The 16,638-nt window shown below is 35.3% G+C and overlaps 1 protein-coding gene across 5 annotated transcripts in view; it reads right to left on the bottom strand.

Annotated features, from left to right (window-relative positions):
- SSBP2 (single stranded DNA binding protein 2) overlaps positions 1-16,638 on the bottom strand; it is a 283,430-nt gene that overhangs the window by 76,790 nt on the left and 190,002 nt on the right. For 3 of the 5 annotated variants that reach the window (XM_002916223.4, XM_034656453.1, XM_011220987.3), the window contains exon 5: positions 3,082-3,171. The exons of the other annotated variants lie outside the window; for them this stretch is intronic. In XM_002916223.4, coding sequence (XP_002916269.1) covers positions 3,082-3,171 — 90 coding nt within the window. The remainder of the gene's footprint in view (positions 1-3,081; positions 3,172-16,638) is intronic. 5 annotated transcript variants of the gene reach the window in all.

The raw sequence follows: 16,638 nt of genomic DNA on the forward strand, positions 1-16,638 counted from the left end.
CAAGTTCTTTATCTTTCAAGTGTTAGTGTTTCTGGAGTTCAGTTGCATACCCTCTTACTCTCTCATTCTGTGCTTTCTTGCTAGATAATTAATCTACCCCTGTGGACTCAAGTGCTCTTAATATGATGGTAATCCCGCAATTTTTATCTCTAGCTTGGATCAATCATTGCCTTTAGGCTTTAAACCTCTTGTGTTTACTAGTCTAAAGGATATCTCTAACTGGAAGTCCCACAGAAACCTCATCTGTCCCACCTCAAAGCTACTATTCATTTTGTGGTCTCTATCTTGGAAAATAAAACCCCCATTTGCCCAGGTTGAGACTTTCAGAAAGCAGGGTTTTATTCTTGAATTCTTTCACTCACACCCTCTGCATTTATCTGTCTCTTAAATCTGTTCATCTCTCTCCACACCCACCGCTACTTTCTTAATTCAGGCCATCATTAAATCCACTAGATCACTGTGCCAGCCTTCTAAATAGTCTCCTACCTTCAGACCTGTCCCTCTGCAAGTCTGGCTACATGAGAGAGATTTTTCTACAAGTACAAATATTAACATGCCTCTCTCCTGCTTGGAATCCTTCAAGAGCTTATTACTGTCCTTAGCATCAAATTCAAACTCTTACCTGACCTACAAGCTCCTCAAGGTTCCTCTGGAGCCTCATCACCAGCCACTCTCCCTTTAGCTAAGTAAGCTCCATTGTTTTGTCTTGTTTTCTAAATATTTAGTTTCTCTCCTCTCCCCTCCGGGCCTTTAAAAATTATTTTCCCTCTTCCTGGAATATTCTTTCCCTTACTCCCTGCCTCTTTGCCTAACTCATCTTTATATGGCAGTTTGGATTTCATGTACTATTTTGACAATATTTCCCTGACAATGACCTCCCAAGATAGGGCTTGGTGGCCTCAACTTAATACAGCTATTTTCTTTCTATACTCTTAATGGCCTGTCTCTCTCTCCTTAACCACAATGTATGTTTTTTTGAGGGCCTCTATACTTTTGCTTACATTGTTCCCACTTTCTGGAATATCATTCCCCTGCTTTTTTCCCTGGAAAACTTTGTCCAAAGCACTCCCAGCTGCAATTCAGGTAGACTTATCAGCTCTTCTTCTAATCATCACAAAACATTACATTTGACTCTGTGACAACACATAGCTTGCTACATTACAGTTACTTGTTTTTAATAATGCCTCTTGAATAGACAGTGAGCATCAGGAAGGTACATACTAACATGCCTATTTTTAGATGCCTACCACAGTGCCTGGTATGTAGTAGTTCTTAAGTATTCATCTACCAGAATAATTAAAACAAAGTTAACTCTGTTTCGACTACTCTTACCAAGAATTAGGCAGAAGACAGGTAAGAGGAGAATGGGTCATTTTACAAAATGTGAAGATGAAATGTATGGGTTTATATATCTTTGCTTAACCCTGGAAGTACTCGGCTTCCTTCCTGACCCACCCCTCTTTTTAAAAGTGCCATTTAGAGAGCTTCTACTAACTCTTATATGTAAATAAGACCCTTTTGATTAACTCCCTAACTCTAATTCATCGTTGGTAAGAGGAATAGAGCACGAGAGAGAAAAAAATTAAACGAGCTAAAAATATTTTGTGAATAATGAAATAATGATCAATTATGAATTTTAAAAGGTGAATTCTATGGCAGAAGTCCAGAAAGCCTTGATTTGAATCCTGACCCTGTCGCTTTCTGACTTTGTGCCAACCACTTATCTATCAAGCCTTCATTTTTCTAAATCTGTGCAATGAGAATTGTAACAATACATACTTTATACCTAGGGTTATTGTGAGAATTAAAACTTTATATATGTAAAACATTTAGAACGAAGCATGACATACAGTAGCAGTTAATAAGTGTTAGCCATTATTATTATCTTAAATTGAGATTGTTTAATTAATAATCGAGAGTTATAATATGTTGCTAGATTACAGGAAAGAGCCCTCAAGACAGAATATGAGTTCTGAAAGACTTTTGAATATTCTAAACCAGTCGGGTATTAATACAGAGTAGCGGTAAGAATAAGTATGTCCTAAAGGACTTCACATTTCAGAGTTGGTACTAGGTTCTAATTAAAACCTTTGTGTTCAATTGCTGTTAACTATGGAAGATTTTATTTCTCTATTTTCATATTTATAAGTACACTGATCTACCCTGTAATGATGGTATGGACTAACTAACAAGTGACTGTCAAGGACTTTGAAAATACAAAAACACTAAAGTGACAAATCAGTTTGTAAGTACCTAATGTAAATTCACTAACAATATGGGATTTTACATTAATTCCCATAATGCCTTCCAATTCTAGTTCTTAACTCCAAAGTTCTTGCTAATTTTCTCAAAGGATGTCATAAAATAAACTATGTAGTAAAAATAAATAAATAAACTTCAGAATCTGTACTAGTTTGGATTAGAACTGTCAGAATTAAATGTAGATGCAATAAAATTTAAAAGTGATGTAATTCTAAAATCATTATCATCATTGCTAAAATGGTCTTGTTGAGATTTTAAAATACTAGCATATGTATTTTAAAATCCGATTTTAAAATGTCATATAATAATATTAATAACAATTCCAGCTTAAAAGCCAAAAAGATGATTATCAAAATATTTTGATATGGCCTATAATTCTGATAAATGAAAAGGTTATGATTTAGCCATATTTTGAAAGTACAGCCAAATCCTGATTATCTTTGGTCTGTGCAGATCTGGATAGCTGGGGTAGTTAAAATCCATCTGTCATTCCAGAACTTCACCTTTAGCCTCTTCTCCCACCCCATCTTTACCACAGTTAATTGAATGGGCCAGTTTGCATTTCCACTCCCTTTCTTCCTTACTTGAACAAGGAAATGGCGAAATAAATACATGGATAAAAATTTAACAACAAATAAAACACAGGAAGGAAGGGCTAATCTGTACACTAGATACTCTGTCTCTGAATATCAAGGGTTGGCTGCACACATTTCGTTTACCTTAAGAATTAAAACAGCCTCATTCTCCTTCATGCCGTTAAATAAAATCAAGCAGGAGTTCCTATGCCTTAACATTCCTAGTCAGCATTTCTCTGAGTACCTGAAAGAACCCTGGTGGCACAGGGCCTACTGGCATGCCATCTCCTGGGGGAATGTTTCCTAGCACTGGGCTGGGAGCTGCTGCAGCACTCTGCAAAGAATAAAGGAGAAACAGACCTACATCATTACAGCGAAGGCACAAAACCGAAGACTAACGATCACAGACTGTAAGAAGGGAAGCGTTTCCTTCCCAGGAATAACTATCGGTAATTTCCCCCACTCCAGAGGTTAACTAAGGTACAACAGTTAGTTTAGTATATGACTAAGTTATTTGGTTTAAACAAGTCTTTTAAAACTGTTTGAATCATAGGATTTTAATAAGATGGTATATTTGAATGATATATAAAAGGCAAATAACATGACAAAAAGATAAAAGTTTAAGTAAATGCTTTACTGAAGGCACAAGCATCTGGAATGGTAATATCAAAAACAAATATGTAAATATGTAGGTAATAAGTTTGAAAACAAGGGTACAGAAGTTGGAAAAAAGAACTGTATTTTTAGATTATGTTTTCCTGTGTCATAAACAAGAACAATTAATTTTCTGCCTATAGGTGGTAACACATTATTCAATTTCTGATATACTACAACCGGGAGCCAAAATATAATTGATAGCAAAAACAGGGTGGTGAGGATGAAAAGTAATTAGGTGACTGAATAAAAGAAAAGAATTAGATTTAGAGATCAGATTTCATAAACAGATTTTGAAAAAAAAAACCAGATTGAAAAATTCAGTCTCTTTCACTTCCAAATTATTTTATGGAACCCTAGAGCTTCATGAAATAGGAGTACTAAAAATTTTGAGTTAGACTCTTTGTAATCAAATCTAGGTTTTAAATTTAATTCTTACATACAACAGTAATATATATCACTCACTATTCTAGAACCATGGGTTTCATCCTTCTACCTACTCAGACATGTTATAAAAACTAGGAACAGTCACAAAGGGACCAGAAATGTGCTGAAGAAAGATCAGGATGAAAACAACAGTTCCGCTATGAAAGAATTCAAAACAAACACTGGATCTAGTATATCTGTTGCACTGTCCTTGTCCGTACATCAGTGTATTCATTCATACGTTAATACTCCATTACAGGATGTAAAATCAGTATATTTGTAGCCTACATTTCCTGGTATATAAATTGATAAACATACCAAAATATGTTCATTCTATAATACTAGCAGTTTTTAATAACGAGGACCAATGATTTTAGTATTTTCTGAGGAAATCTTGATTTAAACGTGGTTATCTAAAACGTTGCTTATCTATGAATGTCAAAATTCTAAACTTCTGATAAAGCATGTAAAAGGACAAATAATATTCTTAGATATTAAGATGAAACATTAATCTGTTATTCTACTCTATTTTATTTTATTATTATTATTATTTTTAAGTAGGTTCCATGCCCAGCATGGATCCCAAAGCAGGGCTTGAACTTACAACCCTAAGATGAAGACCTGAGAAGAGATCAAGAGTCGGATGCTTAACCAGCTGAGCCACCCAGGTGCCCATGTTATTCTATTTGAAGCAAAAACATGCAATTTAATTAGTGTACATTAATTGAATACCTACCATTTGCCAGATATTGTTCTATTTTGTTTTATGTATTGACATTTATGTTTTTAAAAAAATGAAAGGCACATTGCTTCTTTCATTTTAACTAAACTGGTGTAAAATTTTAACTTAGTGTTACAGTAAGAGGAGTATTTACCACCAAACATTTATCCTCTTCTAGTTTAAATATGATTACAGCTAGATCTAGGAAAAAAGATTTGCTCGAGGTTCTTGACAGTCAATTTCTGTCATGGGAAAGTTGCTCTCAGTACTAGACATAGGATCTCACTATTGTTCTAATTAATTGCAGGATAGAAACTTTTCTAGAATTTTTTAAAGATTATTTATTTATTTAAGAGATAGAGAGAGACAGAGTTAGAAAGCGAGAGAGAGAGCATAAGCGGGGAGGAGAGGGAAAAGCAGGTTCCCTGCTCAGCAGCAGGGCTCGAACCTAAGACTCTGGGATCATGACCTGAGCCGAAGGTAGACGCTTAACTGACTAAGCCACCCAGGCATCCCGAAGGAAGTGTTTTTGAGACAAGTTTGTAAACCACCCTCACCTATACTTTTACAGAAATGTGTACTACAACTTTGAGCAGGTTTATAAAAGCAAAATAGAATTCAGTGAATTACTGCAACTTCTTATTTAATTCAAAGATGCTATTTCTCCCTCAACTGTAGTGCCTAGCATGTGATGTGATACACACTGTCTGTTCTACACAACTGATGAATTACCGAACTCTATGTCTGACACTAACGATGTTCTATATGTTGGCTACCTGAATTTAAACTAAAAAAAATAATAAAATTAAAAACATTTCAAAGCAAAAAACAAAACAAAACAAACTTCTGCCTCCCCAAAGGAGAAGAAAAAGTCTGTTTGCATCTAAATTAAAATTCAACAAAAATGCCGGTCATCATTGGCTCCTTCATTTTTTTTCTTTTTGGGGACCACATTGCTTAAAGGTATGTAGTATGCTAGCTTTTTCTTCAAAGTTCTTCTTCATTATATATGCTTCCTATGGTTTTTTTTTTCAGCTATTATTTAAAAGTGAAACAAAATGTATGATTCAGATGAAGATTTAAACAATTAAATCTTTAAAATGACTTCTGAATGTTCGTTTCATGACTTCAAAATTATTGACTAAATTTAATCAAAGTGTATACTGTCAAGAACTCTTTTATGCTCTGCAACACAGCAGTTAACATAATAGGAAAAAAAATCCTTAAAATCCTTGCCATTCGGAAATTAACATGCTAGTACGAGAAGAAAGATAATGATAAGTTCTATGGAGAAAAAAAGAGCAGGAAACAGGGAGTTCCCAATAAAGGGGTTAGGGATTATAACTTTATATAGAACAGTCAGGAATGAATGAATAAATCATACAAACTAATGGATCACGTTATGGTGACTGCTTTAAATATGCCTCTTACTCTGTTGTTCAGACTGCCTCCCTACATTTCAAAAGGCACCAAATTTGCACCCATTCCCTCACAGTGGCCCAAGAATTTTGTAGAAATTTTTCTTTCTTAGCAATCGTACTTTGGGCAAACAGTATACTTGAAAACAGAAAAGAATAGAATAGAAAAAAACAATAGAAACAGCAAACTGTTTCTTGAAAAGAGAAAAGAGTTTTATAGCTAGATGATTTATGATTCAGAGCATGATGACGTAGTTTTCTGGTGTGATAGTAATTTCTAGCCTTGGCCTAAGGACACAAAGTGAAATGAACAGAATCTTAGTAATTATCCAGTTTGTTTACCCAGTACAAAGCACTGGTTCAGAGCATTTCAGCCCAAACTTCACTCTGTGGACCACATTTTTGAGCTAAATCATACATTCATTCCTCTGGGATTTATTGACAAGGGATAATTCACCCTTTATTGTACTGTGTGGACTCAAGCTTAGGGTACGATTTGGTATACCGTGTTAATCATTAACAAATATTAGTCTGATAATAAATACTAGTCTTATAATAAATACTCCAGAAGTACACTAAATCACACTGCAAGCATTGTGTAAGAATGTATTGCTCAAATCACTTAACTTGCTCACTTAGGTACAGTAGCAATATAAATAATACATGCTTTGAAACTGTAAGCAAAATGAGAATCAAGTTTTTGGGATTGGTGTTTCATGTAGATGGAAGAAGTACAAAATTTCTTGGATTTCACTGCTACAATTTATTTTTTATTTTTTCTTAGAGAGAGAGTGTGTGTGTGTGTGTGACAGAGAGAGAGAGAGAGAGAGAGAGAGAGAGAGAGCAGGGGTGGGGGAGGGGCAGAGGGAAAGGGGGAGAGAGCTTGTCAAGCAGTTTCCACACCCAGCGGGAAGCCAACTGTGGGGCTTGATCTCATGACCCTGAGATCATGAACTGTCATTGCTACAATTTCTGGGACTTGTTTCAAGTTTACTTCTAACTTATGAGAAATTTATCTCTTGACTTGAGGAATGACAAAAAGTTGATGGCTCTAATTTATAAACCATGTATTATTCTGGACGGCTGTGACGAAATCACAGAAGAAGAGCAAGTAGTTTAATTATATTAAGAAGTACTAGAGAGGGGCGCCTGGGTGGCACAGCGGTTGAGCGTCTGCCTTCGGCTCAGGGCGTGATCCCGGCGTTATGGGATCGAGCCCCACATCAGGCTCCTCCGCTATGAGCCTGCTTCTTCCTCTCCCACTCCCCCTGCTTGTGTTCCCTCTCTCGATGGCTGTCTCTATCTCTGTCAAATAAATAAAAAATTAAAAAATCTTTAAAAAAAAAAAAAAAAAAAGAAGTACTAGAGAGCATTAGTTTCACTGGATTTGCATGGATTCCCTTTAGATTACCATGGAAAATCCTTTATTATGTAATATATGCATGATTATTTAGGGTTGACTTATTTTATCTCTTTCATAAAAAGAAAAACATGCAAATATATGGCTTTAAAATATTTCTTCTAAATAAACTGAATACATAAGACTTCAGGGCAAATGTGAAAATATAAATTATCATTAAAAGTGTTTTGTCTCTCTGCTAGATTAATTTGTACGCTTTCAATATATACTTTCAGATATGTATTTTCTAATTGCTCTTAAATCATTTACTTTGTCATAGCCTTAAATTTCAAGGGTTTTTGAGAGTGACAACTTCGCTTTTTCTTTTGTATTTCTCCAAGTCACTAATATAATTTTACCTACTTTTTATATATGCAATATATTAAGTTTGGTGAATTATTTGCTTTCCCAAGGACATAGTAAAATGAACTTTAAAGAGTCACCATGAAATCATTACATGTTGTTATATATTTATCTTTGTTTAATTCCGTGTGGCCATTTCCTCTCTTGGACTTCCTATACTTATATAATTCTACCCTTAAAGAAGGCATAAGACAATCTGTGCCCCTTCTTTTTGTGTTGTTCATTTTTCCTTTGTATATATGTCCAGCACCATTTCCTATTTTCTCTTTTCTCTTAAATGCTATTACATAACTGCATTTAAAAAAAATATTTTTGATTCTCCCTCTAATTCCCTATTGCTGAATTTAAAGAACAGAGAGAGAAACTGTTATTTTATATTTTACCTTCTTAAATTAAAGTTAATAAAAATGAAAAGAATTCTTATTTTAGTCTTAGTTATTTCATTGGTGACCTCTGATAGAAAAAAAAAATGTATATACTTCCGTATGGAGGTTTCAAAACAACAGGCATATAATGAAATTTTGCTTAAAAATAAAATTAGGGGGGCGCCTGGGTGGCACAGCGGTTGAGCGTCTGCCTTCGGCTCAGGGCGTGATCCCGGCATTCCGGGATCGAGTCCCACATCGGGCTCCTCCGCTGTGAGCCTGCTTCTTCCTCTCCCACTCCCCCTGCTTGTGTTCCCTCTCTCGCTGGCTGTCTCTATCTCTGTCAAATAAATAAATAAAATCTTTAAAAAATAATAAAATAAAATAAAATAAAATTAGGATACAACTGATTTCTAAATTAGCACTTTATCAAGAGTCTACACATTAAATAACAGTTTTATTTACTAATGATGTTAGAGAACCAGTTGCCTCATTATACATCAGGGAAACAAGATATAACAAGATTGTACTTTGTGCAATAGAAGAAATATTTTAAGTATACATAAAATTGTTAAGGTAAAAACAGAAGAACTAAAAGAGTGGCATGATTATCAGAAATAGGAAGGACTGATTAAAGAGAAGGGTGAAAAGGAAGAGACTGGGAAGGCAGCTGATTTTTATTATTAAGGTATCTATGCTATTTTTAACCCATATGCAGGAAGTTTTCTTGAGAAACATTTAAAATGGTGATAATCAATACGTTGTCTTTACAATTTTAATGCAAAGCACAATTAAATACTTGGCTGTTGGTTGAAGACATATTCTTTATCATACTAAGAAGTCTTTCTATGTCTAGTATTCTAAAAATTATTTTCAAAGGCATTAGAAATTTAAAAGGATACTTTGCCTTTTTATAGTTGATTGATACTTTTGGTTTTTCTTTTGGGAAACATGATATAAGTAATCATATATTGGTAGTTTTCTTAAAGCATCATTGTATTTCTGAGATACTCCATGACTGATCATCATGGGTGATCCTTTTAATAGGCTAATGAATTATAATTATTAATATTTTATTCAGGATCTTTACATCTATACTCTAAATGAGACAGGTTTAGAATGTTCTGTGCTGTATTACAGCTTTCAAACTTGAACATTCAGATTATTTTACCTTCTCAAAATGAATTGGATGGCAAACTATCTTTTATAATGCTCTGAAGAGTGTTTATCTGCTTTTTGAAAGTTAAAAAATATGCAGCAGTAAAACTGCCTGAATACAAAGGCAATTTTGGAAATAATTATGGTCATTATTCTTTTTATATTTTCTAAACTTCTATTTGCTTCAATTCTGTTCATTTACATTTTTCCCAGAACACTTCATTCGAGATTTTTAGTTTTATCCATATTCACACTACTTTCGCATACTTAAAAAAAGTCCTCTGCAGCAGCTGTGAGAGAGACTGCTGGTCGACCACAAACATCTGTTTTTCCCTTCTTCTGTGGTAATAGAACTGTAGCCAAGCACACGGCAGCCCAACTACATCATATTTTTGTCTCCTTTTTTCTAAGCGAGAATTTAGGTTCTTACTAATGGAATATGAGCAGAAGAGGTATATGCCACATCCAGGCTTTGGTCTTAAGAGTTTGGATTGTAGCCTAATTTTTTTTTTTTTTAAGATTTTATTTTTTAGTAGTCTCTACACCCAACGTGGGCCTCAAATCTACAACCCCCAGATCAAGAGTTGCATGCTCTACTGACTAAGCCAGCCACGCGCCCCATCCTACTTCTTTTTAATTAGAGAATTAATTGCTGTCACGCCACTAGCCTCAGTCCCAGTCTCTGGATGTCTTTGTGGAGCAGAGCCACTCACCTGCCCTGGACCGACTTACGGAACTGCTGGCCCTAGAACAGATGATGAGGATTCATTCTCTCTCCTAAACTGAATTAGCATTGTCATCATTATCTTTGCCAGAAATTGTTTACTTCTGTTTTTTAATTATCTCTATTCTCATGCTTTTTTTAAAGCTTTATTGTTTATTTTTGAACTTCCCATTTAAATTAGTAATTTATTATTTTTCTTTTTTTTTAAATACAAAGAGTATAAAACTGTAAGGTTTGGCTCTGAATTTACCTTTGATTGAATTTGCAAGGTTTGATGTTGATGTTCATGATTTTTTCCCTAAATCATCTAATCAGTATAATTTTGATTACTGGATATAACTGGAAACCAAAATTATACTGATTAGATGATTTAACAAAAAAAAAAATATGAGAACACCAACATCAAACCTTGTCGATGTAAGCAAAGATATACTTGAATTTACAAACGGTTGGAGGCTTTATTTTTGTTTTTAATTTCTAGCTTTCCCAATTGTGTCTAGATAAGATGTAGTATATAAATTCTATATTTAGGAATTTGTTGAACAATTCTTTGTGGTCTAACCAATGATCAATTTTCATAACTTCCCAAGGATATTTAATAAAATATCTATAGTCTACATTTTTATCCATTTGCATATCTTCATATTGTCTCTATTTTTTGTCCCCTTGCTCTTTCAAATATATATAATAACCTGCAATTCTTGTTTGTACATTTCTCCCTTATTTTTCCTGTTTAATAATCACTGCCTCAAATCTACTTTGTCTAAAATTAACATTGAGAGTTCTTCTTTCCTTGTGTTTATTTTACATCTCCCACCCATTTATTTTGAAACTTTATGCTATATTTGTTTCACTTGTGAGCAAGAAACATCCTCTAATATGCATCTGAGATGTCCTTTAAAATTGGAAAAAACAAATTGTCTTTATCCTAAGTTTTAAAGGTATTAAAATTAAGACAAACAATATCATTTACCCTTTCCCGATGAGAAATGAAGCTAGCTTACACTTCCTATTCTACATCTCCCTCTTCTATTTCCTAATTTTTACTATAAACATCTGTAGTTTTAGGCATAGACTTCTTATTTTCATCATCTCTTCTTTCAGTAATAACTTTTGGCCTCTCCATTCAGTTTTGTAACCATACTTTTAGCATCAAAAGTGAAGAACTCAGGGACGCCTGGGTGGCTCAGTCATTAAGTGTCTGCCTTCGGCTCAGGTCAGGATGCCAGGGTCCTGGGATCGAGCCCCACATAGGCTCCCTGTTCAGCTAGACTGCTTCTCCCTCCCCCTGCCTGTTGCTTCCCTCCCACTGTGCTCTCTCTCTTTCTGTCAGATAAATAAATAAAATCTAAAAAAAAAAAAAAAAACCTCCAATTTTATCTACTGTTTTCCCTATCAGTTTTTCTTTTTTTTTTTTTTTTAAGATTTTATTTATTTATTTGAGAGAGAGAGATAGCAAGAGAGAAAGCATGAGCAGGGGGGAGACAGAGAAGCAGACATCCTGCTGAGCATGGAGCTGGACATGGGGCTCAATCCCAGGACCTTGGGATCATGGCCTGAAATGAAGGCAGATGCTTAACTGACTGAGCCACCCAGACACCCTGCTGTCAGTTTCTTAAAAATAACATAACATTTGCTACTCAAGAGTTTTAATTTTTACACATTTCTAGGTTGGCCAGAGAATACATAAATATCATTTTCCAAACCCTTATATATATGCAAATGTCTTTGTTGACTCTCATCAAAGCTAGAGATACCACTCACTGTTGGCTGGTATTTAGTGTTGCAGAAATCTGATCCTGTCCTGATTTTTGTTCCTAGGGATGTAATCTGTTTCTAGGGATGTTTTCTTGATATTTATAATTCCCAAATGCCTCAATTCTGTACCTAGGTACTGATTTCTAAATTACTTGCCTAAAATTATGTGAACCCTTTAGTGATCATTCCTGAGTTATTTTTTCAAATGCTAGAAAGTTGGTGTGGGGAGGGGGAGGGAATCTTTTCAGTTAGCAGACATAAGGAATGATCTGACAAATTTCAAAGGGTCATTCTTCGCCAATGTTATTAGTAACTAAGTAAATAGTTAAGACATTATTGATAACTAGGGAAATATGCTTAGGAATCTTGCCAGGAAAGGATTTTCCTAAGTTATTGGTGGCATGGGAAATTGGTACACTTGTAGAAAGCACTTTACATGTACATATATCATGTGCTATAAAAAATTAATAAATTTTGACTAAGTGATCCTTCTTTGCAGATACTATTCAAATACAAATTCTGAACTATGAGAAAAACAGTACACATAAAATATGTTCACTGTCATTTATTTATAGTAGGAAATACTCAGAGTAACCTAAAAATTCAGCAATAATGTAATACTTAAATAAATTGTAGCTCATCTAAGTGACAAAACATGATTTGACTATTTAAAATAATGGTTGCAAATGGAATTATTTGGGAAACATAGGAATTTGTTTATGACATAATGGTTTGTGAAACATGCCAAATATAGAATTGAGTGTAGACTATATATACAATAATTATGCAAATGATAATATAATCTATAAAAGACAGTGGGTAGATACATAAAGTTAGTTGTTAAAATTATATAAATGATTTTTTTTTTAAAGATTTTATTTATTTATTTGACAGAGACAGAGACAGCCAGCGAGAGAGGGAACACAAGCAGGGGGAGTGGGAGAGGAAGAAGCAGGCTCATAGCGGAGGAGCCTGATGTGGGGCTCGATCCCATAACACCAGGATCACGCCCTGAGCCGAAGGCAGACGCTTAACCACTGTGCCACCCAGGCGCCCCTATATAAATGATTTTTTAATAAAATTTCCATAAACTTTCTGAAATGTATTATTTCTATTTATAACATAAAGGAAAATCATTATAGTTTAAACATGCACAGTGTCAGTTTTGTCAATACCTATATAATGGGACCAAATGCTAACTTTACTTAAGACAAACCTAATTTCTAAAATTCAAGGTTAAATAATATGAGGACATTTCTAACGTAAACAAGAACTCTAATTTAAATAAAATAAAATATAAAACATTTTAATTTTAATGCTTCAAAGTACAAATTTTTCTGCAGCATCCCTTTGGCCGAGAGCTTATGCTAAGGATATAATAGGAAAACATGTTTGTGACCTTGCGGGCTTTAGTGTAAACGTCAGAGCACAGCGACCCGGAACACCAACCTCGCTCAGGGTGGAACCTGCCCTGAGATAACGAGCGCCAGGAACGCCTGGTCCGCTAAAGGGCAGAATGCTGCCCCAACGGAAACTTGATTGCTCTTGACAATAGCCCATGAGGTCCACAGAAACATGTTTAAGAATAGGCCTCACTTGCTGAACGTTACATCATCTAATCCCATGACCTTCTCCTTGATGCACTACTATTCACTAGGATGTACTACAGATCATCCCCTTGATTGTCTTTGATTGTTTATTGCCAATAAATACACGAGGTTGCAGCTGTTCAGGGCAATCGCACTCTTGGCGGTGGCGTGCCTTGCGGTTGTCCCCTGCACCCACGCTCTCTTTTGCAAGCTAACCTGTCTGTGCCTCCTTCTTCTCCCAAATCATTTTTCTGTAACCTAAAAATCACTTAACATGATTTCTGGGCATTGTTTTCATTGATTACATAAGTTCATTTTTAGCACTATATACTCTACCCCAGTCAACCCCCCCCCCCAGTCACCCTATTAGAGTCTGGAGAACCAGGATCATTGACTATTGTGTCACTTTTTAGGCCTGTTTTTAAATCATAAAAATATTTTATATGTTGCTTTCACAAAACCTTAACTATCCAAAGGATAGTATTACAACCCCTTTGGCTTCCAAAAGAGGGACAGGCTCAGACATAGCATTAAAAACAAAATCAAGTAACAAAAACCAAACATCAGTGAAGAAGTGGACCCTGGACTCTGACACCCAGAAACATAGAAAGAGATGAAGAGTTTACAAAATAAATATTATAGCTGGTGTTTGCCATACAGAAGAAAAAGAGTGCTTTGACTGGCTGGTAATTTCTATAAAATGCTAACTTTTTCATATGAAAGCCAAGAAGCATGGGAAATAAAATAGGCAACAGAAGGGAAGGAGCTATTGGTGCTAAAAAATGTTTTAGGTGCAGGAGAAATGCAGGACACTGATAAACACAAAAATGGTATCATTCCTAAAGGATATTTCCAGGAGGCAGCCTTTAGTTTAGTGGTTAATTTTCAGAGCAGCAGCCATGTCTCAGAAATCCAGTTCCTTGAATTCTATATTCAGCTTTATTAGAAAAGGTAGATTATAAGAAAAAAGAGCTGACATAAGAGATTTGTTTTGAGATAATTAAGTTCTAGGAGATATCTTTACATCTGTATATGCGTCCCAAATACTAGATGCCCATTACGTGCCTGGGGCTATTCTAAAATTCACAGATTCATTTTGATCATACAAAATTTTGAACTTGGGGTGATTATTCCTCAAAATGATAATTATGAGTTCAGAAAACTTATATAAATAGCATATAAATGTTTTTGTTTAAAACAAAATGAGGATATTCATGACAAACACGTTTAGCATTCATATAAGATCAGCCCTTGAGAAGTACTAATTGTCTTCATATGAACGTCAGAGGTTGGATAAATTATTATTAAAGCAGTAAGCCTGCATTATGACCACATGGTCAAACTGCAGGCCTATCTGTGAACTCTTCCATAAAACATGCCTCCTCCCTTACTCACAAACATTTTAGTCACTTAATAATGTAACCTTCAACAGTGTTTCAAAATACTATAGTTTAAAGACAAACACAAGGAAGATGTTAGAAATATTAACGTTGTACCCTCTTTCATAAGTTTTTAACCATTAGAGATTCTAGCAGATTGCCCTACTTTTCCTTTTTGACCTTAAAGATGAAAGCCTTTGTCTCGTTTTTATACCATTGATTGAATATAATAATCTCTGGGCTTCCACTTGTCTGAGAATCTAGGTATTTTAACTATTCCTACTAGCACCTAGTAAGGGAAATTGAATTATCAGAGTTGTCCCTTGGAAAAAATAATTCCCTCTATGGTCGACAGAATGGTCCCCCAAAGATATCCATGCTCTAATCCTTATGGCCTGTGAATGCAGCAGCCTCTACAAACTGAGAGCAACCCCTGGCTGATTCCATGACCATGAAAATGAATTCTATAAACAATCTACATAAGCTTGAAAGTAGATGCTTTCCAGAGGCTTCTGAGTAGAGCTCAGCAGGTCCACACCTTGATTTCAGCCTTGTGAGACCTGGAGTAGAGAAAGTGGCCTAGTCATATAGAACTATGAGGTAATAAACTTACATTGTTTTAAGATGCTAAATTTGTGGCAGTTTGTTACATCAGCAATAGAAAAGTAATACACCTATCCCCCAAAATGACTATTTCATTTTGAAGAACACTTTTCATGGGGTATCTATATAAATCGGGAAACTCTAAAGATCCTTAGATGTTATTGTACTTGACCTGTTGCACAGTATGTATGCGCTAATGCTACATTTTGATTAAATCAACCTTCCTGATTAAAAATAAACAATAGAACAAAACAGGTGGTTGCCAGAGGGGAGGTGGCTAGGGGGATGGGCAACATAGGTAAAGGGGATTAAGAGGTACAAAATTTGTTATAAAGTAAATAAGTCACAGGGTTGAAAAGCACATCATAGAGAATATAGTCAATAATATTGTAATAACTTTGTATGATGACAGATGGTAACTCCATTTATCATGGAATGCACCTAGTATGGAATTGTTGAATCACTATGCTGTACACCTGAAACAAATAGCAAACATTGTATGTCAACTATACTTCAATAATAAATTTCACACACACACACATACACACAAACATTCCCTAGGTTAGGTTTCGTGGTTTTCCTGGTCTCACGGTTCTTTTAGTGGCTTTGTCCATGTCGCACCTGAATCTGTTTTTTCCCCTCGACAGTAGGGAAGCATAGCAAGAAGAACATCAAAAGCAGTATTCTTCTTCAGTTATAATTGCCTGCCGGGCTCCAACTCTGCCTTCTTCTTCTCTACAAAGAAATGGCTCCTTAACTGTTAACTGCAGGTTCTCCCAATCCCATCTTGACTCTAGCCAAGCTAGCTCTTTACAGGTAGAGAATATATAAAGACAGCTGAAACCAGAGTTTAGGGTTCACTATGATGCCTGCACATTGATGCAAGGTAACTTGGATCCAGCCCCCACCCTTGTGGCAAAAGGTCCATTTCTTTCTTCCATTTGCTGGGTTTCCAGTTCAGTTCCCATTTAACTAGCAGCTCAATGTCTCAAAGACTAGAGCAAAACATTCTACTGAGTTTTTTCCTCATATTAATTTGGGAGGAGTCTGTTCAGCCACTGAACGTCCATTTCCACAGCCGAGTCCTCACTATTTGCGGCTGCAGTCCCCCGATACAGATAGTTCACCTGCTTAGATCTCCACCCATTATTTCTTGCCAAGCACGCCTGGTACATAGCATTTGCTATCTGCAGAGCATTTCCATTACTCATTCCACACCAGCCTCAGGATGACCACTTGCACAT

The sequence above is a fragment of the Ailuropoda melanoleuca genome, chromosome 3 (genome assembly GCF_002007445.2).
Source record: "Ailuropoda melanoleuca isolate Jingjing chromosome 3, ASM200744v2, whole genome shotgun sequence".
In the NCBI taxonomy this organism is placed as follows: Eukaryota; Metazoa; Chordata; class Mammalia; order Carnivora; family Ursidae; genus Ailuropoda; species Ailuropoda melanoleuca.